The 21,523-nt window shown below is 54.1% G+C and overlaps 5 protein-coding genes across 5 annotated transcripts; 3 read left to right on the forward strand and 2 right to left on the reverse strand.

Moving 5' to 3' along the window:
• Positions 1–956: 956 nt before the first annotated feature.
• HER10_EVM0010250 (GTPase-activator protein for Ras-like GTPase) lies at positions 957–7,297 on the forward strand. The gene is made up of 2 exons (XM_035479716.1): positions 957–6,296; positions 6,485–7,297. Exons 1-2 carry the CDS (start codon positions 1,486–1,488, stop codon positions 6,867–6,869), a joined length of 5,196 nt encoding a protein of 1,731 aa, XP_035337616.1. The 5' UTR covers positions 957–1,485; the 3' UTR covers positions 6,870–7,297.
• A 4,147-nt stretch (positions 7,298–11,444) lies between these two features.
• On the forward strand, positions 11,445–13,731 carry HER10_EVM0005245 (choline-sulfatase). Its single transcript, XM_035474867.1, has 2 exons — positions 11,445–13,452; positions 13,508–13,731. The coding sequence occupies exons 1-2, from the start codon at positions 11,888–11,890 to the stop codon at positions 13,647–13,649; spliced, it is 1,707 nt and encodes a 568-aa protein (XP_035337194.1). The 5' UTR covers positions 11,445–11,887; the 3' UTR covers positions 13,650–13,731.
• A 735-nt stretch (positions 13,732–14,466) lies between these two features.
• Positions 14,467–15,852, forward strand: HER10_EVM0007497 (RNA polymerase II mediator complex component Med8). The gene is made up of 2 exons (XM_035477052.1): positions 14,467–14,909; positions 15,050–15,852. The coding sequence occupies exons 1-2, from the start codon at positions 14,770–14,772 to the stop codon at positions 15,777–15,779; spliced, it is 870 nt and encodes a 289-aa protein (XP_035337371.1). The 5' UTR covers positions 14,467–14,769; the 3' UTR covers positions 15,780–15,852.
• A 610-nt stretch (positions 15,853–16,462) lies between these two features.
• On the reverse strand, positions 16,463–18,281 carry HER10_EVM0012355 (uncharacterized protein). The gene has a single exon (XM_035481751.1). The coding sequence runs from the start codon at positions 18,137–18,139 to the stop codon at positions 16,571–16,573; it is 1,569 nt and encodes a 522-aa protein (XP_035337789.1). The 5' UTR covers positions 18,140–18,281; the 3' UTR covers positions 16,463–16,570.
• A 1,517-nt stretch (positions 18,282–19,798) lies between these two features.
• Positions 19,799–20,757, reverse strand: HER10_EVM0010824 (uncharacterized protein; the record flags this gene model as incomplete). The annotated part of the gene is made up of 4 exons (XM_035480272.1): positions 19,799–20,014; positions 20,361–20,458; positions 20,502–20,641; positions 20,693–20,757. 4 exons carry the CDS (start codon positions 20,755–20,757, stop codon positions 19,799–19,801), a joined length of 519 nt encoding a protein of 172 aa, XP_035337661.1.
• Between the last annotated feature and the right edge of the window lie 766 nt (positions 20,758–21,523).

Consider the following 21,523-nt stretch of genomic DNA (forward strand, 5'->3'; position numbering starts at 1 on the left):
AATAGCGAAAGGAACGAACGCACAAAATAAAACAGTTCTCCCCTACGTATCCGTATTATGGATTACTCGGGCTGTCCAAACGACTAGATCGCTCGTATTGGCGGGTCCATTGACTGCTGCACGTAGGCGTTTTACAAACAGTGACATGCATCGAGCTAGAGAATGGGGAGGTGCCACAGATAAAAGACCGAGTTTTGGAGGGGAGGTGTCCATCACGGCGTGTCTGTCCTGCGATCCCTCGATCGTGTTGACATCGTTCTTGCAAAGGTATTCTCCGCTGTTTTCTATCCCACAACCTTGACGTCGTCAATGATGTCTACAATCTTGGTTCATCCAGAGGGTTGAGCAATGTTCCCTGGGCGACAAGGAAATTCAATTAGGTTAGATTGCACGACGTGTCAAAGGTTCTGAACGGGGAATCCGTAGTCAATGGCATCTGTCAAAAGAGGTCAGATGAGAGCGGCGACGGTTTGGCCCGCAGTCAGTGACAGGTTTTTCCAAGGGAAGTGCCTGAACATGTTGACCAGATCGACCTTGCAGCTTTGGGCCTCACCGGACCATTTGTATTGTTGACCAGAAACGTTTTGGGGCAAGTTGGGACAAGTTTGAGAAGCGCCTGGCCCAGAGAAAAGCAGATGACAATCCAATTGACAGAGAGCGGAGGCGGGGCGGAGGGCCGTGCAACGGAAGATTGCTGCATCGGTCTCCACTTTAAAAGGCCGGGCGGGTGCGACGCAGGGGCCAGCAAGAGCCACAAGCCACCCGAATTTCCGTGGCCTCTCGGGTCTCAGTGGCCATTGGCAGCGAGCAGCGAATACCAAAGTGGGTCACCCACACACCTCACTGTGGCACCCTGGTTGCAAGGGGGCTGGTTGCCGCCCTCCAGCTGCCGCAGTAAACAAACAAACTGCCTTATCAGGTCCCGACGCCCTCCCACTCTCACATCCTCCCCCTCCATTGCCCGACCTCCAAACGACCCAACATCCCGCCCACACCTTGTCGATTGACGAGATTGTGACCGTCCTCTTTGAATGCTAGAGGCTGGAATGGCGTCAAGTGGGCAGCACATCTAATATCTTCTGCCGAAATATTCCTTCCCATCATCATTGCCCTTGTCGCCAACGCTGTGTCGCCTTCATTGCCGACATCTTCTTTGTCTGCGCAGTGCGCGCTCTCATTTCTCCAGAGTCCCTCCTCCATTCTTCACCCGCGCTTCGCCGCGCACCATCGCCGGTCGCTTCGAATTTTCACCTTTCTCATCAGCCCCCTGCTTGGTCCCGATCATTCCGCCAAACATTATAGAAACGGAATCTCCAGAGCGCCCAACCCAAGAGACGAGACCGCGAGGTCGAAACTTAATCCAACGCGCGCCGCATACCTTGCCTGCCGACGTCCGACAAAGGCGCCCTAATGTTGTCATCCGAATTCCAGAGTCCACAGATTTTCGATTGCAGCCTTCCTTCAGTATCCTAATCTTCGCCCACCATGTCGCACCGTCCGCACCCCCTCAGACAATCCCATACCCTGGATTACCCTGGCAACATCAACCGTCAGTCCTCTACTGCTTCGTCCATCGCGTCTTCAGGGTACTCTCTGTACTCTGAGAATAGCCGAGCCAGTACTCAACTCTCTTCAGTGTCCAGCGGCTACTCATTACCAAGTTCTCATAAGAGGGGCAAGAGTGATGGTTCGCGATTGCATCAAGTCTCATTCGGAGGAGAGAACTTTGACCGCAAGAGGGAACAAGACAACAACATCTACTCCATGACACGGCAATCTCTACGCCCGCTCCCTCAAGCGCCCGCTTCTTCATCTCCTACCAATCCTACAAAGACAACCACGACGGCATCGACCCCATCGCCGCCTCGACCAAGTTATCGCCATGAACGCACCCAGAGCGTTGACAGCGGCAAGCTGTCACACGCCCAGTACGACGGCAGCACTTCCCCAACACCAATATCTCGAACTCTGACAATTCGCCCGAATTCCATGATGCTCGGCCGATCCGATACAATCAGCCGAGGTAGCGCAGCTTTACCTCATGCATACGAGCCACCTTCCGCAGTGCACTCTGCTTCTCTGGCACGACCAGATCTCGAGAAGCTGGGCCGGTCATCCACGAGCCAGCTACGTACCTTATCAAAGCTTGCTCAATCCGAGTCTGCCGACGAGTTTGCCATCACAACCCCAGCACAAGAAGTTATCGGCCTGAGAGGTCGACGGAGATTGCAGAGGGCAGACAAGCCAAACACAAATCGAGCTGGTCAGCGCGCCGGTGGATATGGCTGGGAAGGGAGGAATTGGATGGACAAGCAGCGCCAGTTCCTTCAAGCATACGAATACCTTTGCCATATCGGTGAAGCCAAAGAATGGATCGAGGACATCATGCACAAGTCGATCCCTCCCATTGTCGAACTAGAGGAGGCTCTCAGAGACGGCGTCACATTAGCAGAAGTTGTCGAAGCTTTGAATCCTGACCGAAGATTCCGCATCTTCCGGCATCAAAAACTTCAGTTCCGGCACTCCGACAACATTGCCATTTTCTTCAGATACTTGGACGAGGTTGAACTCCCCGACCTCTTCCGATTTGAACTCATCGATCTCTACGAGAAGAAAAACATCCCCAAGGTCATTCACTGCATCCACGCTCTCAGTTGGCTGCTTTTCAGAAAAGGAATAGTAGACTTCCGAATCGGTAACCTCGTTGGCCAGCTTGAGTTTGAGCACCATGAGCTCGAGGCCATGCAAAAGGGTCTCGATAAACTGGGGGCCAACATGCCCAGCTTCGGCAATATGGGAGCCGATTTCGGTGTCGAGCCTGCGACCCCTGAGCCTGAAGAGACCGAGGAGGAGAGGATCGACCGCGAGCTTGGTGAGAGTGAAGAGGCCATTGTTGAGCTTCAGGCACAAGTCCGCGGAGCCGTTGTGCGAATGCGCCTGGGAGACACCATGCAGCAACTTTGGGACGTCGAAGGGTCTCTCATCGACCTCCAAGCTCTCATCCGAGGTGATTTCACCCGTCAAGTCATTGGCTACCGGCTTCAGATGCGACGCTTCGCGGTGGACTTACAAAGCCTGGTTCGCGGATTCCTCGTTCGAAACAGGATGGCCAACAAGGAGCGCTTTTGGAAAATGTTGGAGCCCGATATCTTGGAGCTCCAGAGTCTTGTTAGGGCCAAGAAGGTCCGGGATGAGGTACGGGATAAGAAATCTCAGTTGGCCCGCCACGCCGGACCTGTGCGGAAAATTCAGGCAGCATTCCGGGGTTTCTTGGTCCGAAAGGAGTTCGTTACCCAACAGCAAGAGACGGTGCAGACGTCTGGAGAAGTCCAAAACCTCCAAGCGGCTGTTCGTGGAATGTTGTTGAGAGGACGGATTGCAGACGACCTCGAGCTTCTTGACAGACAGACCGACAGCATCGTCAGCCTCCAGGCTGCTGCCAGGGCACTGCTGACTAGAGATCAGATTTCGCGAGAGCAAGAGCATCTGCAAGGCTCTGCACCGAAATGGGCTGCTCTTCAAGCCGCGATCCGAGGCCAAACGCTTCGAAACGATGTTGCAGCAATCAAGGCCGAGCTCGGTCACCACATCCCCGAGGTCGAGAGTCTCCAAGCAGCAATTCGAGGACGGGAAGTCCGCACCGAAGTCGCGGCGACAGTAGAAGAACTCAGCCAGCATATCGCCGAAGTCGAACTCGTCCAAGCAACAGTGCGAGGCAACTCAGCGCGCAAGGAAGTTGAAACGACTAAAGCAGAACTCGCCAAATACGTCTCTGAGGTAGAAAGAGTCCAAGCTCATTTCAGAGCCGGAGCCGTCCGCCGGGATGTCACCCAGCTGCTGGATGACCTGAACAGCCACGAGGCAACCTTCATCAACCTCCAATCACTCATCCGAGCCATGATGGAGCGCCGCCGCGTTGCTGCCGAGCAAGATGCGCTCTCCCGCGTCGAGCCCAAGATCACCAAGCTCCAGGCATGCATACGGGGCTACCAGCATCGCCAGCAGCACGCGGGACTGCTCGAGGAGCTTGAGTCTCACACTCCCGTCATTGAGAAGCTCCAAGGGCTCGCGCGCGCCATGATGGTGCGAGGAGATGTCTTCAACCTCATTTCAGATCTCGAGGAAGAAGAAGGAACTATCGCCGAAATGCAAGCTGCGGCCAAGGCCTTTGTCGTTCGAGCCAAGTACGAGGAGAAGAAGCGATTCTTCAAGGAGAACATGGAGAAGGTTGTCAAAATTCAGAGCCTGGTCCGCGCCAAGATTCAGGGAGATGCATACAAGAGTCTTACTCATGGCAAGGATCCGCCAGTCAACGCCGTCAAGAACTTTGTCCATCTTCTCAACGACAGTGATTTCGATTTCAACGAGGAGATTGAGTTTGAGAGGTTGCGAAAGACTGTGGTCACGCAAGTTCGTCAGAATGAGATGCTGGAGCAGTACATTGACCAGCTGGATATCAAGATTGCGCTCCTCGTCAAGAACAAGATCACTCTGGATGAGGTTGTTAGGCACCAGAGCAACTATGGCGGTCACTCCATCGGTCTCCTGGCAAACTCGTCAATTTCTTCCGCCAATCACTTTGACTTGAAGGCATTGAATAAGAGTTCGAGGAAGAAGCTGGAGTCGTACCAACAACTATTCTTCAACCTCCAGACGCAACCTCAATACCTTGCACGTCTCTTCAAGCGTATCCGCGAGCAGGGCACTCCCGAGAAGGAATGTAAGCGTATTGAGCACCTTATGATGGGACTGTTTGGGTACGCGCAGAAGCGTCGTGAGGAGTACTATCTCCTCAAGCTTCTGGCCAGGGCCATGCGGGAAGAGGTCGAAAGCAGCAGAAACCTCCAGGACTACCTCCGAGGCAACTACTTCTGGACAAAGCTCCTCGCAAACTACACTCGATCCCCCCGCGACCGGAAGTACCTCCGGGAACTTCTGGGCCCTATCGTACGCGACAACATTGTGGAAGATCCTGCTCTTGACCTCGAGAGTGACCCTCTGCAGATCTACAGATCAGCCATCAACAACGAAGAGTTACGGACCGGTCGCCCCAGTCGCCGTCCTCTGGATGTTCCGCGAGAGATGGCCATCAAGGACCCGGAAACGAGAGACCTCTTCATCGACCATCTCCGCGACCTCCGAGAAATCTGCGATCAATACCTGCTGGCGTTGGAGGACCTCTTGCCCAAGATGCCGTACGGTGTCCGTTTCCTCTGCCGCCAAATGTTCGAGGCCCTCTGCCAACAGTTCAAGAAAGAACCTCAACACCACATCTTGCAGATTGTCACAAACTGGCTTTGGCGCTTCTACATGCAGCCCGCTGTCATTGCTCCCGAGAACGTTGGTGTCATTGAGAAGCAGTTGAGCCCTCTTCAGAAGCGCAATCTCGGAGAGGTCGCCAAGGTGCTTGGCCAGGTAGCCTCGGGCAGGCCATTCGGCGGCGAGAACATCTACCTCCAACCCCTGAACGCTTTCGTGGGCGAGTCCATGGAGCGTTTGGCTCATATCACCCACGACCTTATCTCGGTACCAGACGCGGAGCGCAATTTCGATATTGATGAGTTCAACGACCTGTACTCCAAGAATAAGCCAACTCTGTACATCAAGATGACGGATATTTTTGCGATTCACAACCTCATCGTGGGCGACCTCCCAATGGTATGCCCTAACCGAGACGACGTTCTACGCGAGATCTTGCAAGACTTGGGTAGTGCCAAGAACAACGAGAATGAGATGCTCTCGGCAGGCTCTTCTGATATTCAACTCTACCTTACGCCGAAGCTGCACGACATCGACGATCCGGATGCGGAGGTTAAGGCTCTCTTCATGGAGACGAAGCGATGCATCCTGTACATTATCCGCGTGCAGACTGGCGCCAATCTTCTCGACATCCTAGTCAAGCCCATCAATCCCGAAGATGAACACAAGTGGCGGTCAGTACTGCGCGACGACAGAGTCAACGACGCCGGCACGAAGGGCGCGTACTCGGACGCCCACATGGTGGATGTGACCCGGATGTCGTACTACGACCTCAAGCGTACGGCGCTGGAGAACATTATGCGATTGGAGCACATGGGCCGGATCTCCAAGCACAACTACTACCAAGATATCCTCAACGCCATCGCCCTCGACATCCGGACCAAGAGCCGAAGACGTGTACAGCGCCAGCGTGAATTGGAAGGTGTTCGGTCAACTCTCGCCAACTTGCACGAGAAGGCCAAGTACCTCGAGCAACAGCGCAAGAGCTATGACGACTACATTGAATCCGCAATGGCGACATTACAAAAGAACAAGGGGTAAGTCTAGACAATTCCTTTTCGTGTTCTGCATATCACACATATCCACATGTCCGATCCCCGGATGTGATCTCCAATTCTCCTCCCCCTTCCCCCACTTTCAGTCTGGCTTCCCCATAATGCCCCATATTATAAGCACGGTCCAAGTGTGTCGCCATACGCTGACTGAATCTCGTCATTTTTTACAGAAAGAAACGGTTCCTGCTTCCGTTCACCAAACAGTACAACCACCAGCGCGAACTGGAACGCAGCGGGCGGGTCCCCAAGTTTGGCAGTTACAAATATAGCGCTCGGGCTCTAGCGGAGAAAGGCGTGCTCGTCGGGTGGAGTGGCGTCACCGACTGGGAGAGGGTCAACCTCACCATTTCGTGCGACGAGGTTGGCGTCTTCTCGCTCGAGGGGTCCCGCGGCCACATCCAGATGCCGGGGGCAAGCGCCCTCGTACCCATTGAGGATCTGCTGCAGGCCCAGTTCGAGGCCCACCAGTTTATGAACCTTTTTGAGGGGAGCCTCAAGCTGAACGTCAACCTGTTGCTGCATCTCTTGTACAAGAAGTTTTACCGTACGCAGTAAAGCGGGGTGGAGTTTGCAGCAATCCGGTACAAGGTAGTATGTAGACGGACGGCAGAGGAGTATACCGCAAAAGAGAGATGTGAAGAGAGAGAGGACGGGATCAAAAAGGTTACATGAGACATGGATTGATGGGATGGAATTGGGCACGCAAGCGTGTCCGTCGCTTGTGTTGGATTGGGGGGCGTGCAGGATCATCTTTTGTTGTTTTACTCATGCCTCTGTATCTCTCGATGGGGGGTTGCATGAGACGGGAATGTTTGAACTTCGGGAAAACCCGCATATTTAAAGGGTTTTGTTCTCTGATTGACAAAGCAAGGCGAGGTTGGGCGGTTTCTTGTGTTTACATTCGTCTTCTTCTTCGTCGTCACATTATTCTATTCGAGATCGCATTGCGGGGTGATGAAAATTCATTCAACTCAGGTTGTGGGAAGAAGTAGGGGATGAGAAGGGAAGCGCTGAAGGAAGCAGTATTGCTTATAAGAGTATATATGAGCAAACAAAAGAGAAACCACAATGTTCAAATGGATTAAGGTCAATGAGGTTGTGCTGGTGGGTAGAGAGGGGGGGGTTTTGGGAAGTTGAAGATGTAGCGGGATAGGAGTGCGATGCATGAGGAAGATTTCAGGCCAACATGTCTAGGTTGGGTGTTCATGTGTAGATACTTTTACCCCTTGAAATGATATACCCCGCATTGTCAAAACTCACGATGGAATGGTGGTCGCTATTATGTCGCGTGTAGACGATAAAGGCGCAGCATAGACCATGATGTTTCCGAATAAGTGGTGGTGGTGATGACGATGCACGCCCAACAGAAAATAAACACATCAAAAGGGTCAAGGTATCCGTAGCCTCGCGGATGTCATGGAGTCGGGGAAGAGTTTTTGGTCCCGTGGCCTCTAGTGTGGAATGCCAAGAGCCGACGGCGAAACGCGAGGAGTACGGTCATGTGAGTAGTTTTGATACTTCTTTTACACAGTAAGGGGGCGCAGACAGAGCCACGGGATCCAAAGGGGGAAATCATAATGAGCTTTTCAGCAAGGGAAGCGTGTCCTGTGTGATGGTGGTGTATGCATCTATCAGGTTGGTGGTGTAGTTTGTTGGCAAGGACAGATTGATTGAGGCACCATTTTTGCGTGGTGTCTAGGACATGGGGAGTCGTTGGCGTTGAGATACGGGAGATATGAGGGGTCCACGGCGGCTGAGCGGGGAGACGACGATGTTCTGGCCGATCATCGATCGTGTGCCTCTACCTCCGATTCACGGGGCCGGTTGAGCGCCTTTCTGGTGTGTCATTGCGGTTATCAGTTACAATGCGTGGGTTGCTGGCACTGCGCACGCGTGTGATTGACAGTGTGTGTATCGACGAGGGTGCAGATAGGCAAAGCGGGACAAGGTCTAGGTGTGCTCGACGCTCGCGGGCACACGAAAAGCGCTTTTCGCCGTAAATTAATGTGCTGGATTGTTGCATGTCTTGTCAGCCTTCTCGACGAGGGAAGGTTGATTTGTTGTTCGCTGTTGGTTGGTGCGCTGGTGAGCGTGACGTTGTGCTCCAGAGGGGGACCCCTGGCCAGTGTCTCAGCGGAGCAGGACGAGATGTGATTCGAGGGTCTCCTTGGATGCTGCTGCACGGTGTGCAGATGCCCGACGTTGACTAGAGCCTGGAGAGGAGGGAGGGGGATTTGTTCTGGGGTCGGGAGTAGCTTGGCATTGTTTGTATGCCGCGAGTGGCCGCGAGACCGTCGACGGGATGTTCGGGATGGAGGGGTAATACGCTATCCATTGAGATATCAACCTTGGACGCAATGAGCCGGAGGGAGGGAATCGACGATATGCGCCAGTCATGCAATTAACGGGTGCGGAGAAGAAATGTGTGTGATGGGCTGGCTCATCAGATGATCCCCAGTGAGCGAAGCGCACGACTCAGCCGAAAACGAGCTGGTTCGCCTGGTGCAACGTGGAGGCTGACCAACCTGAGCAAACGCGTGGTGGGCGGGGATGCGAGGCAAGACGGAAGCGCATGGGAGGAAATGAACGGATCGTCGGAGGGTTTAATCCTCGCCCTTGCTGGGAAACCGGAAGAAAGGCCCTGATGGCTGATGCTGATGCTGAAATGCTGCGTTACCGATGTTGATTGTTATGGGTGAAACGATAATTTGAGTCGGAATCCGCAGCCTAGTTGATGAAGCAATACTGGAGCGCGATGATGTGATTGCGGTATGGCTTGACCGGGAGCCGGGGCCACACCACCGGCGGTAAGCATTTATCGAGTATTACGGTTACTCACTGGTGCGTTGGTGCGTGCACCGGTGACCAGTAGATGTGAGAGACACATCGTTCGGGGACGGAGAGGTCTATACTCTAGAAGCGGTGCGAGGCAAGAAAATGAGCCACGCCCGGAGTAGGAGACCTTATTCCGATGGCGTGACCGGCCAGCCATGAGGGTAACCCCGCAAATGCGGGGTGGGAACCGGCGGGAGGTCGGAGGTGGACGCCATCACGACATCTTCTGAGCTTGTCGATAGTGGAATTGTGATTTGGTTGATCTGCCAGGAGAATACGGATACGTGGCCCCCTAAGAGTGCTGTCAAGATGTCGCCGCCTTGGCATGGGGTGCAGATGCCAGGCCCATATGAAAAAGCAGAGCCGAGAGGTGGATTCAAGAGCCAGGCGAGTTGTCGGTTGGTGGTTCCGACAGTCCCTCCCCGTGCTTGTCCAAAATTCCCCATCTGGAATCTGGAGACTGGAGAAGTGCCCCGTTCGCTTCGATTCGCAACCACGGTGCTGGTGATTGTGCCCTGCATGCGTACACTGGGGTCTGGGCCAGAATAATTGGGTGTATTACACATCACTTGAGTGTTTGTAGATATTGCCTTCCGACTGCACGCAGACTCTGGGTCTTGTATCAATGTGCGCGATAACTTGCGTCGGACCCATCTCGTCTCAGTGTTTGTTTCTCATGCTTCGGTTCGGTGCCTTTATCAGTGGAGGTCGTTGAAGGGGGAACGGAGTCCTCCGTAAATTTGTCGCGTGCGTGCAGGAATGGCATGCCCCCCCATTGAAGCGACCGTTATCGAAAGAATGTTCCCTTGGGCACACCAGAACCGTCCAATCGTCCAGCTAATCGGAAAAAGGCCTGTCCTTGGGTTGAGCGACGCTTATGCAGGTTACGGGCAGGTCTTTGGGTAAGTACCCAGCTGCAAGAGGGCGATTGGGGTATAGTCGTCGAGATCCAGGGGTCCAATTAGCAGGGGACTAGCGAATGGGAAAGAATTTGTTATTCCTGCTTGAAGCATAACGAAGCTTGTTAGTGCTCGAGGAGTCTAGGGTGCCCCTACCAGTCATCACGAGAGGCCGAGATAGCACAAGAGCAAGACTAGCCGACCCATGCCCATGCTCAATGTTCGAGAAGGTGCAGCCGGCCGTTTGGGTTTCCGGCGCTGTGTTTTCATTTGTCGTGGGACGTGTTATTCACACCGCCAGCCATCGCTTGTTGCATGGAGTGGCTCGGGTCCCACGGTGAGAGAAAAAGCGACTAGCCTTATCGCGGAGGAGCGTTGAAGGGTGATGCAGAATGGAAGCGGATGGAGAAGAAATTGCTTCTTGTGATGCGGATACGGATCACACCAGCATGCAGAGCTCATTACTACGTACATGACAAGAGACATACTGTAACGACGAGTTGATGTTGCCGCCATGCTGACAAAGTGGTTGAGTGGCTGGTCGGTGCTTTTGCATGGGCTATTTCGCAATCGGCTGATCGGAAAACGCCATATTTTTGACGCATTGCGGTCGACCTGTCTTCCTTGGATAGAGTCACAGACTACGCAGGCGTGCCAGGTGTAAGCGTAGCACGTAGCGACGAGCTTAAGGTAGTGTGGGTAGTGAGGTAGTGTGGTTTGGAAATTATAATGAGTTATCCGTATCATTGAATGGCGAAATGAGAAGAAGGTGGAGGAAGCAGAGTTGAGGCGGTGACTAAACAAGTTTAGTAAGGCGGGTTGGAATTGGATGGCGGCTGTTGCTGTCTGACAGTTTTTTGGCTGATGACCTACACGGAGTGCACGGTAAGGTGCCTTCTTTCCTTCCTTCCTTCATCATTGGATCGGTGACTGGAGGGAGAATTTGTTGAACATGACGGGAACGGGCTCCGGGCGATCCTGCTGTCCTCTGCCACCCACAGCTGTCAGGTGTAAGGTGTTGTGCCTTCACCCCGTTCCTTCCCGCTCATCGGCCACCTCACCGTATTGCTCCTGGCACATGTGGCCTTGATACCTAGTGTACCTTTGGTACGGATACTGAGTATTCCAAGTCGCCAAGGATGGGTGGGAGGAAAGAAGCAGCTGGAGCCCCGTGACATTGCATGAGTCGGGAAAGCCCCACCGTACTGCACGCGCCACTTGGGCACCTTCAGGCAATGCGACGGGGTCTGGGGTATCCTTATCTCAAGTACTCCGCAGATCCCTCTTTTATTGCATATGCAGTGTCTGTGCATTGGCGTGGCCCCCGTTTGGCGTTTGGCGTCTGGCGCTGCTTCTCCTTGCCTCGCCCTCCTGTCCATCCATCCACGCCCGTCTTCTCCACGTCCCGTCGTCCCTTCCTGTCGGGCTCCTAGGGCCATGGCCCATGGCTGGTCCTAGGTCAGGCAGGTGGACTGTCGAGGCGGACGGGACTGCTCTCGCTCTCTTCTCTTGGCTTACTTTCTTAAAGGACGCTTCTTCCCACATGAATTGTGATTAACTTCCTTCTCTCTTTTCTAGATCATCCGGAAGACTCAATCCATTGTGCTTTTCTCCTAATCACTGACCATCCCTTGTCCTTGGTCACTTATAAACTTTCCAATCACTGCCCACCTTCGCACTTGAGACACATACTCACATCGGCTCTTTATAAGCCCTCTCACAAGCCACAAACATTTTCCTTCCACGCAACAAAGAATAACACCACAATCACCATCTCCAACGAACTTGCTCAAGTTTCAATAAACAATTCTTCACTCGAGACCATTGGCTACAAGCACAATGGCTCCCGATCTCAACTCACTTCCCTCTTCGCCTCTGGCGCAACCCGCCAATGGCAAGTCTGCCAACGGCAACGGCAATGGCGCACCGAGCGCGAAGCAGCCCAATATCCTCTTCATCATGGCCGACCAACTGGCCGCGCCCCAGCTCAAGATGTACAACCCCGAGTCACAGATCAAGACACCAAACCTGGATGCTCTTGCCGCCGAGTCTGTTCAGTTTGACTCTGCCTACTGCCCCTCCCCGTTGTGCGCGCCATCGCGCATGAGTTTGATCACCGGTCTTTTGCCCATGAAGATTGGTGCTTACGACAACGCCAGCCAGATCTCCAGTGAGATTCCCACCTACGCCCACTACCTGCGTCTGAAGGGCTACCAGACTGCGCTGGCAGGCAAGATGCATTTCATCGGGGATCAGCTTCACGGCTACGAGACTCGTTTGACTAGCGACATTTACCCCGGCGACTTTGGCTGGGTCGTCAACTGGGATGAGCCAGATACCCGCCTTGAGTGGTACCACAACTCCAGCTCCATCCTCCAAGCCGGCACTTGCGTGCGAAGCAACCAGCTGGATTACGACGAGGAGGTCATGTTCCGCTCCACTCAGTTCCTGTACGACCACGTCCGTGAGGGTCCCGAGAAGCGCCCTTTCGCTCTCACCGTGTCTTTGACTCACCCTCATGACCCCTACACGATTGAGGACAAGTACTGGGATCTCTATGAGGACGTCGATATTGCTCTGCCCAAGGTTCGCATTCCCAAGGAAGAACAGGATCCCCACAGCAAGCGTCTCATGAAGGTCTGCGATCTTTGGGACTACGATTTCACCGACGACCAAATCAAGCGGGCTCGCCGCGCATACTACGGCGCTGTCAGCTACGTTGATGACTGCGTCGGAAGGCTCTTGTCCGTTCTCAAGAAGTGCGGCCTGGACGACAATACCATCATCGTCTTCAGCGGCGACCACGGCGACATGCTCGGCGAGCGTGGACTGTGGTACAAGATGAGCTACTTTGAGTCTTCCGTCAGAGTGCCGCTGTTTGTCCGCCACCCCAAGGACTTTGAGCCCCATCGTGTGGACAAGAACGTTTCTACCCTCGACATTCTTCCGACGCTGTGCGATTTGGTCGGCACGAAGCCTGCTCCTGGTCTACCCATGGATGGTGTTTCATTGCTGCCCCATCTTCAGGGCAAGACTGGCCACGACAAGGTCTACGCAGAGTACACCGGCGAGGGCACTGTCAGTCCGCTCATGATGATCCGAGAGGGCCCTTGGAAGTACATCCATTGCCCTGCAGACGGCACCCAGTTGTTCAATCTCAAGCACGATCCGCTCGAGCTGGTCAACCTGGCTTCATCCAAGGCCATTACCGGCAAGCTGCTGGACGAGGAAGCCAAGGCAAAGCTTGACGAGTACAACGCCGAGACGAAGGCCAAGTGGGACTTTGATGCCATCACCGAGCAAGTCTTGCAGTCTCAGCGCAAGCGTCGCCTTGTATGGGGCGCTCTTACCCAGGGCCAGTTCACTAGCTGGGACTACGACCCCGTTGATGACGGTAGAATGAAGTAAGTTGTGACCTTGGCATAATGAACCACCAGACCCAATACTAACATTTCTCAGGTACATCCGCTCGCAGATTCCTCTGGACGACCTCGAGCGTCGCGCTCGATACCCGCCCGTGGACAAGTACGGTCGGGAGGTTGACCGCGCCACAACTGGCCACAGAGTTCTTCACGACCAAGCTGGATCTCACGGCCAGTAAATCTTTGCATATTCATGATGATAACGACACCAAAATGCATGTCACAGGGGCGTTGGGGCATATCATTTGATTTACAGCACGCGATATCTTTTCTCTTCTTTCTCGCAGATATCCGCAAGGCGATTAGGCGCATGGTCATGATCTTCAGGACAGACCAGACGCGCTTTGTATATTAGCTTTCAATGGGGCCTAGGAAATAAATGCCCAAGAATTAGCACATAAGCAAGTTGTCAGTTGCATTGAAGGTCCTGTCTCATTGAATCGTGGCACTCAACCTCTGAGGATTACTCAGAGACCACTTTAAGCAGCTCGCCCGTCGTCACGATATCCCGACTGCCTCACTTGACGTGCCACTCCCATCACGCCGTGTTCTTTTAATGGGACCGCCTTGGCTTCACTTAACAAGGTGAGTGCTTTCCCACGCCGCTAGCTGTATTTGAATATCTTAGGTATGTCAAGCATGCAAACCCGAAGCCAATTGAGTGTGGTGGTTTCCCCGTCACCAGGAAGAGCCTCGCACGAATCTAAGGATGAGGGGTCGGCGTAGGCCTCCCTTGTATGCGTACCTACCTACCTTCCACCTTAGCTAATAACTTGGGAAAACCGAGACAAATTTCATCCCGCGTGGCCCCTGCTCCCGGCCCTGCATCGCTTTTTCAGCTGGGATTTGCGCCGGGCCAGCGGGGTACGCGAGGTACGTGCTGACGCCGCGATCGCTGCCCACACCCCCGTTCGACGCGGAGCTCCTGGACCCAGTTAAATTATCCCCGGGCCGAGTGGATTGGAACGTCACTCGTACCTTTTCTCCCCTCCTCAACCTGGATAGACAAAGCTCCAGTTCCGGTAAATTCTCAACCAAACCACCCCCACGCTCCCTGCTCCCGACGACGTCGAAGAACCAATTGTGCAGTCGCATCACCTCACGACACAATTTGCCCAATCATTGTCACCTCCTGCGACTCGCGAAGCACTCAACAACCCTCGGCGCGTCGAGTCGCGTGAGCTGTGCGATTTCCATCACCCGCTACGATCCCCGAAGAACCTTTACGATTCTCCGATCTGCGACAAGCCGCACGAAGACGAAACAACGCACGATAAAAAAAAAATAAGACAACGGGCAATGGACAAGCCGAACGCGCTCGGCATCACGGCCGATGAATTCAAGGCGATTGAGCAGACGCGCCAGCGTCTGTTCCAACTCTCCAACAGTATCCAGGGTCTGCGGATGGACGTCTTGAAGAGCAACCCGCTTCCTCCCCCGTAGGCTTTCTCTCCCTCTCTCCCTCCCTCCCTCCCTCCCTTCCTCCTTCCTCGTAGCTCCCCAATCCATCAAGACACACGATTCAAGAAAAAAGGAAACCGAATTCTAGACGGCTAACACTTTGCGCAACACCAAACAGGGCATCCCTCCAAGCGCAATCCCAAATCCTCCTCCGCAACCTCCAATCCCTCCTCGAGACCCTGACAGAAAACACCCACGTCTTCCAGCACCTCCACGTCTTCCCGGACGTCGCCTACCCGGGCCGCGTGCACGAGAACATCCTGCTGCAGCTGCTCCGCAAGAAGCTCGAGCCGGGCGTCGAGGAGTGGGTCGAGCGCGGGCGGGAGACGACGCGGGAGCTGCGCGGTGCAAACGCGCCTCCTTCCTCGTCGGACGGCAGCAGTGTCGGCATTGGCGGCGGGCCCGGTATTGCTGGCGGACCTGTTGGTGCTGGCAACGGCGCCGGCGCCGGCGGCGAGGCCCAGCTCGAGGCGGTGTGGCGCGACGTGCGCGCGTGGACCGTCGAGCGGGTGCAAAAGTACGTCCTCGAGGAGGCGGGGGACGTGTATACCGAGGACGAGCGGCGGATGGGGGTGGAGAATGTGAGGACTGGGCTGAGGAGGGGGCTCGAGGAGGATGACGATGATGAGGACGACGAGGACGACGAGGAGGAGAGCGATGAGGAGGGCGGCGGCGGTGGTGGTGATGGGGACGTGGTCATGTCTGGGCAGTCGCAGAAGACGAAGAAACCGACAAAGCCGACGGGCCCGGAGCCGGAGATGCTCTTCTGGTTCGAGGCGAGGGGCGATTTCGACTTGCCGCGCAACGTGGACTTGCTGAGCCAGGCTGGTATGAAGCGTGGGCGGTGAATGCAGGGGATCAGGGGAAGCGAGGGAGGAGGAGAGAGGGTTTGATTGAAGAGCGGGATGTATGATACCCGGCCGCGCCGACGGCTTTTTTTTTCCTTGGTGGGGGGGACTTGCGATAGAAAAACAGACTTCAGGAGGGAGTTTACGGAGAAGAAGAAAAGAGAAACCGGAACGGCAGTGACATCACTTGGTCAATGTAAAAAAAGAAAAAGAAAAAAAAACAAGGCCAGTTTTCAGTACTAGAATATCTCCAAAGAGGGCCTTTTGCGCATGGAATGGCCCAAACTTCCATCGCCCACAAGCTACGTGTTGCCTAGTTGCCAATTCTCCATCATGTTCTTATCGTTTTAACATGTTCCGATCCTGCCTTCCCCTTCCTCCCTCTCGACCCTTATCTTCCGGATTATGACCTCCAGAAGATTGAACAAAAAAAAGGCCCTCCTCTCTCCTTCGTCGTTCGCTACCACCTCAGTGGCGATCTGGCTGAAGTTCCGAAGATGCGGGCTTTGGGAACGCGCAGGTCATGTCTCTGGAGGAGTTCGTGACGCTTTTGACAGATGACTTTCTCAACTTTGTTTGGGTGTGATGATCAGTAATTACCGCCAGCGAACGAAACCTCCTCGGATACTTAGGCTAGTCTAAACCCTTCCGCCCCCTTTTTTTCTCCTTCTTCTTCTTTTTTTCTCTCTTCTTCTTATCTCGTTCTGTCGACTGAAGACATATGCTGGTCCTGTCTAGTGTTACATGTTTGGACTCCTCGGCTGCTCCGCGCGATAGTAGTCTCTATACTACTACCACCGCAGGCCCTGAGGGGCGGAAGAGCTTGACATCATTTCAGTCAGAGAGGGCGTGAATGCAACATGGCGATCAGAGAGATAGCCAGATTTGATGTCGCTCCACGACGGCAACGGAGGAGAAGGCTGATAGGTCTTCTTCTGACGTTCGTACCAGTGGAATCTCCAGTGATCCACGCTCCATAACCCCTTCTTCGCGACCAACTTGAATGGCTCCGTGTCCACAAAGTCCCCAGTGTCAAAGTTGCAACGAACCATGGACGTCCCGTCGACGATTTCTCGCATTACCTGCGGGAACTTGTCAAACAGATAACAGTTGTTATAGGCGGGGAAGAAGCCGAGTAACGGAGTCCTCTGGGTATTTCTCCTCATCCCATACGGCTCTGGCGGAAGGGCGCCGCTTTGGAAACATTCTTCCATCGCCTGCTGCCACGCAGCATCGCGCAGAACGACAGTCTGGAAAATTTCCGAACACTGCGGCTCACCCTCTCCATCCAAGACCAGCGTAAATGATTTGGTGGGCATACCGGCGGAGACGAGTGGCAATACCTCAATAACCCAGCGCGCGACGGCGTAAGAGATCTCATTAGCGTCTAGACCGAGATTGTAGTCTTGGTGTGTCCGCTCACCAAGTGCTTGCCCCCGCAGATGAAAAAAAGCGTTCCGCCACAGGCTGACGCGTCGCTCTATCCGCAAGTCGGGATTCTCTCGACAATAAGGTATCAACCCCATTGCGTGACACTCGGGATTTGAAACAGACTCCTGGTCTTCAATCAGCACGATGTCCCTCATGTGCGCTCGGGTCGCAGGCGTATTGGATTCCAGAAACCGAATGGCAACAGCGGCTGCGGAATAGCGAAACATGGCACGTCTGGCGCATTCAGAGCCCATCCAGAATCTTTCGAGACCAAACTTCCTTATTGAATGTTTCCCGCCGAGCGCGTCTATTATCTGTCGGAGATCATGTTGCCTTGGAATGGTCCAAGGGTTCGGCTCCATATCGAGAAGGTGTTGGATGTCAGTTGTGTTGTATGAGAGTTCCGTAAAGTCGCCATTGAGCCGATGCCTGTCATCAGTGCTTAGGATGGCTTGCAAAGCGAAGCGTACGAAATCTCGATAAACGGAGTGAGGTTCACCCCATGGGCCCTGCCTGGTTGATGTGCCCCACGTATCATGTCTGATCATGTCGAGAACGGGCGTGAACTCTGGGAACGCCCCCGATATGTCATCACATGTATCATCCCAGAGAAGATGCTGTGAACAGTGAAGTGCATTTTCCAGTTCTTCATTTAGCATCATGGTGACGAGATCAAAGTCTCTAGCTCTGTGGCGTTCGTCTGGCGAGTAAAAGGTTGAAACGGTAATGGTGTTCGCTTCTAGTGCAAGGCCCCTCATTTCGTCGGCAACGCGCTTGCATGTGTACGCGAAAGCCAGGTCGATTGGTCTGCCCAGGGCATCTCTGAGTTTGTTGGTTTCGGGATTGAGGACATAGCCTCCGTCGGACACAACGTAGAGCTGGTAAATGATGTGCCGCAGCTCTCGAGGGAGGTGAAAAAATGTAGCCATTGCGAGCTCCTTCCTCCCGATTACGTAGGAGTCGGGTCTGTGTGACGATTGAAGAAGATGCCAGGCGGATGTTTTGTATCGTGGGGTTTGCGCAGGGATGAGATGCTAGCGGTTATTGAACATGGTGTTGGGCGGCGACAGGCACGACGGGGAGAGGTGGAAGGTATTATTTAAGCGTGCTGGGTGGCCTGGGGTGGTCAAGGTTCGCAGGTGGGGATGGCACAGCGGAGAAAGGCAGCCAGACGGGTAGGTACCTTGTGGTCCCCTACCTTACCTAGGCACGTACCAAGTGCACCCGCAGAAGGCAGTCACGTGTCGCATCTGCCTAACTATGATGTTTTCCACCCTAGGTACGCCTGACAGAACGCACCATTTGCCCGCACAATATCTTTTCAGAGCTTAGTCACAAAAAGGCACATTTCCGAGCACCTAAATGAGGACTTTCGAGGAGTTGGCATGCATGTGTAGGAAAGTGCCATAGAAAGTAAGATACCTAAGGTACCTAAGGTCCAGAAAATAGGCAGGTATATTATGGAAAGTACCTATGTACCTTAGCTACCTTAGGTAGGCAACATTCGCCGGGTCATGCATGTACCTTTGCGCCTTCTGCCACTACTTTGTGCGGGCAAATGTACATTCCGTGGCGGCAGTGGGTCGCGCGGCGATGTGTGTAGCCCACTAATTTATTTACTGACTTGAGCCTACCTACCTTGAGGTACTAGGTACGTTACCTACTGCACTCCGTACCTACCTTAGGTACCTCAAGGCAAGATAGCCCGAAAACACCAGTTACTCCCGGTAGGTATCTCAGGCTGCCCAGCTTCCACTGACACGAGATTACTTCGCTGCGGGCCTACGGTAAGGTTTGACTGAGCCATGGACGAGACCGCGGTGCCGCGGTACGTATTCGTACTCACTGCAGGTACCTAACCACGACACTTGGAGAGTTCCTCGCCAAACAGCCAAATTTACCCGCCCCTCAGGCACCTTGGTGGCCTGGGCCATAGAATCCGAGCCTCCGAGCCTCTGAGCCTCTGAATGAGGAGCACACCTCATGGAGGTAGGTAAGGCAAGGAACCTAGGTACCTTACCAGTTAGTCGACTGACGCTGGATACCCTGAAGGATTAACGCCAAAGCATACACCTGACTTGACAATTGAGACGACGAGCGGTAGATCACGGCAACGGAGGAACCAGAATTAAGGGACAATTGTATTTTATGTGGTGGTTTTTTTCCGGCTTTACAGGCGTAAAAGATCGACCTTAACGGGATCACGCTTTCAAGGGAAATCACACGATACGGTACACTTTTTGACTACACAATACGCGCAATATGCCCCAAGCACGCGCTCAACGCAATATGGTGATTTCGATACGAAAACCGCCATTCAATTCGGGATGGGCAAGCTGCACCCTTCGCTCAATCTCGTGTTAGCTCCATGTCTCTGTTCTCTAGAAGATGAGGGAGGGGTACGCTGCTTGCTGACGACAGGCTGAGCGACATACTCACGCGGCGGCGCCGGCCGGAAAGGTCGACGGCAGAGGTCGGCCGTAAAGGTCGGAGGCGGCCTTCTGGCATGATGAGTATTAGCACAACTTCATCTCAAAATGGCTGCCATTGTGCAATGCATCCGTGCCTAGTAAGGAAGTTACTCACCCTCAACCGCAGAGGTTCTGAACTTTGATGGCGACGTAGAGGTTTCCGGAGAAAGGGCCAAAAGGGCCAATATCTGCTGCTCTTCTTCCTCTCATGTCAGTCGTTGTTTGGTGCATCATGAAACTTCCATCGTACTTGCCGTACCAGAGCTCGCAAAGATTCTTTCCATCCTCATCACTTCCAACATCACCCAAAGCTGCTCTGAGGGTGGTTAGCGTCTGCCACAGGGATGGAGTGGAAGCACTTGTGACCAACCTCCATTCAAACCAAACAAATCCACCAAACAAACCCACCAAACAAACCCACCAAACAAACCCATCAATACACACAAACCACCACCTGGACAACTAGTCAGACAACCAGTCAAGAGGTTGGCCAATCAAAATACCACCTCGACGAGAACCTACTCTGCTGAATCATGGTTAGCTTTGCTCATACAAACACAGAATGAAAGAGAGCAGTCACCTCCCAGCATACAGTCAGCAGCCAGCGGGCTAGGACTCTCTCGGAAGAGTGTCAGTGGTATTTATGAGTATGGGGGAAAAAGAAAGCGACGAGTCTCACCCAAAGATGCCCCTCGACAGGTCCCCCCCTCTGGGGCTCGACAGATTCTTCTGACAAACTCTGGTCAGCAGGGCTCATCTGCAGAGGCCTTCTTGCCGCTAAAGGAGCTAGACATCCTCATGATGTATGGAGTGAACTTACGGGCCCCCTCGACGCCCTGGCCATCGTGGCCAACGTGGGCACGCCCAAGGAGTGGCGCAGTGCCTTCCGGCGGTGCGGAATCCGGCTGGGCGACAGTACGAACGCCGTGGACAGCCGGGCCGGCACGGACGCCAAGATCCCTGGGGAATACCGTCAGTTTCTGTAGTTTGGTCGAGCATCGAGCGACTTACGGCATATCGACGCCGGCCTGGAAATCATGCTCTACGGGGCCAGAAATCCCTCCGATACGGGCCATATTATGGACGTGAGGGACTATATAAGGGGTCCCCTAACCCTCGACGAGAAGGAGTACGTGATACGGGATCTGGCCGCCCACGCGGGCTGGCACCAGGAGGTCCTGTGCGCGTTGGAGTGGGTGAAGCTCGCCCTGTAGACGGCTGGAACTTGGGAGGACTCTGTCAGACCTGTTACTGATGCCTCGTATGGAAGAGAAAGGACAGGGCGGGCATACTCACGCGGCGGAAGGTCGGGAGCTGCTTCAACACGACTGTTAGCATAGTAGAGCAACGCGAGGAACGAGCAGGCCGCGTACTTGATGAAAGGGAGACAATGGTCGAGTCGGTTGACTGCTGCTGCGGCTCGGTCCGCCAGTCAGTCAAACGGCTCGCGTCATGAAAGCACAAAGCAACGCTGGGGAAGTCCACTTACTTTTGGTTAGTAATTAGGTACGGAGCGCAATATACCCAGTTTTCCTAGATCCGTAACAGGTCAGTGAGGCGATCATGGAATGCAAGGACTGCAAGGTCACCGAAGATCTCACCCCAATACGTAATACACGGTACGGCCCCGGCGGATTGCTCCGTCGGGGGGTGAGGGCAAAAGGGGGTTGAATTGAAAGTCTGGGCTAAGGTGTGCTACTGTACAAAGGCGAGGTAGGCTGGCAGGTTGGCCAGGAATGCCGTGGCACTGACCCGGAACAGAAGACAAAGGAGAAACCCAGGGCGAAGAGTCCAGGGGGAGGACGGGGGAAACAATGATGCGACGAGGTATTAGTAGCAGTC

The sequence above is a fragment of the Colletotrichum scovillei genome, assembly GCF_011075155.1.
Source record: "Colletotrichum scovillei strain TJNH1 chromosome Unknown Contig00002, whole genome shotgun sequence".
NCBI lineage: Eukaryota > Fungi > Ascomycota > Sordariomycetes > Glomerellales > Glomerellaceae > Colletotrichum > Colletotrichum scovillei.

Bases quoted from the DNA above. Each gene is read 5' to 3' on its own strand.
- HER10_EVM0010250 (XM_035479716.1), top strand. From the start codon at position 1,486: ATGTCGCACCGTCCGCACCCCCTCAGACAATCCCATACCCTGGATTAC. The intron at 6,297-6,484 runs GTAAGTCTAGAC...CATTTTTTACAG, and splicing joins ACATTACAAAAGAACAAGGG to AAAGAAACGGTTCCTGCTTC.
- HER10_EVM0005245 (XM_035474867.1), top strand. From the start codon at position 11,888: ATGGCTCCCGATCTCAACTCACTTCCCTCTTCGCCTCTGGCGCAACCC. The intron at 13,453-13,507 runs GTAAGTTGTGAC...AACATTTCTCAG, and splicing joins GTTGATGACGGTAGAATGAA to GTACATCCGCTCGCAGATTC.
- HER10_EVM0007497 (XM_035477052.1), top strand. From the start codon at position 14,770: ATGGACAAGCCGAACGCGCTCGGCATCACGGCCGATGAATTCAAGGCG. The intron at 14,910-15,049 runs GTAGGCTTTCTC...AACACCAAACAG, and splicing joins AGCAACCCGCTTCCTCCCCC to GGCATCCCTCCAAGCGCAAT.
- HER10_EVM0012355 (XM_035481751.1), bottom strand. From the start codon at position 18,139: ATGGCTACATTTTTTCACCTCCCTCGAGAGCTGCGGCACATCATTTAC.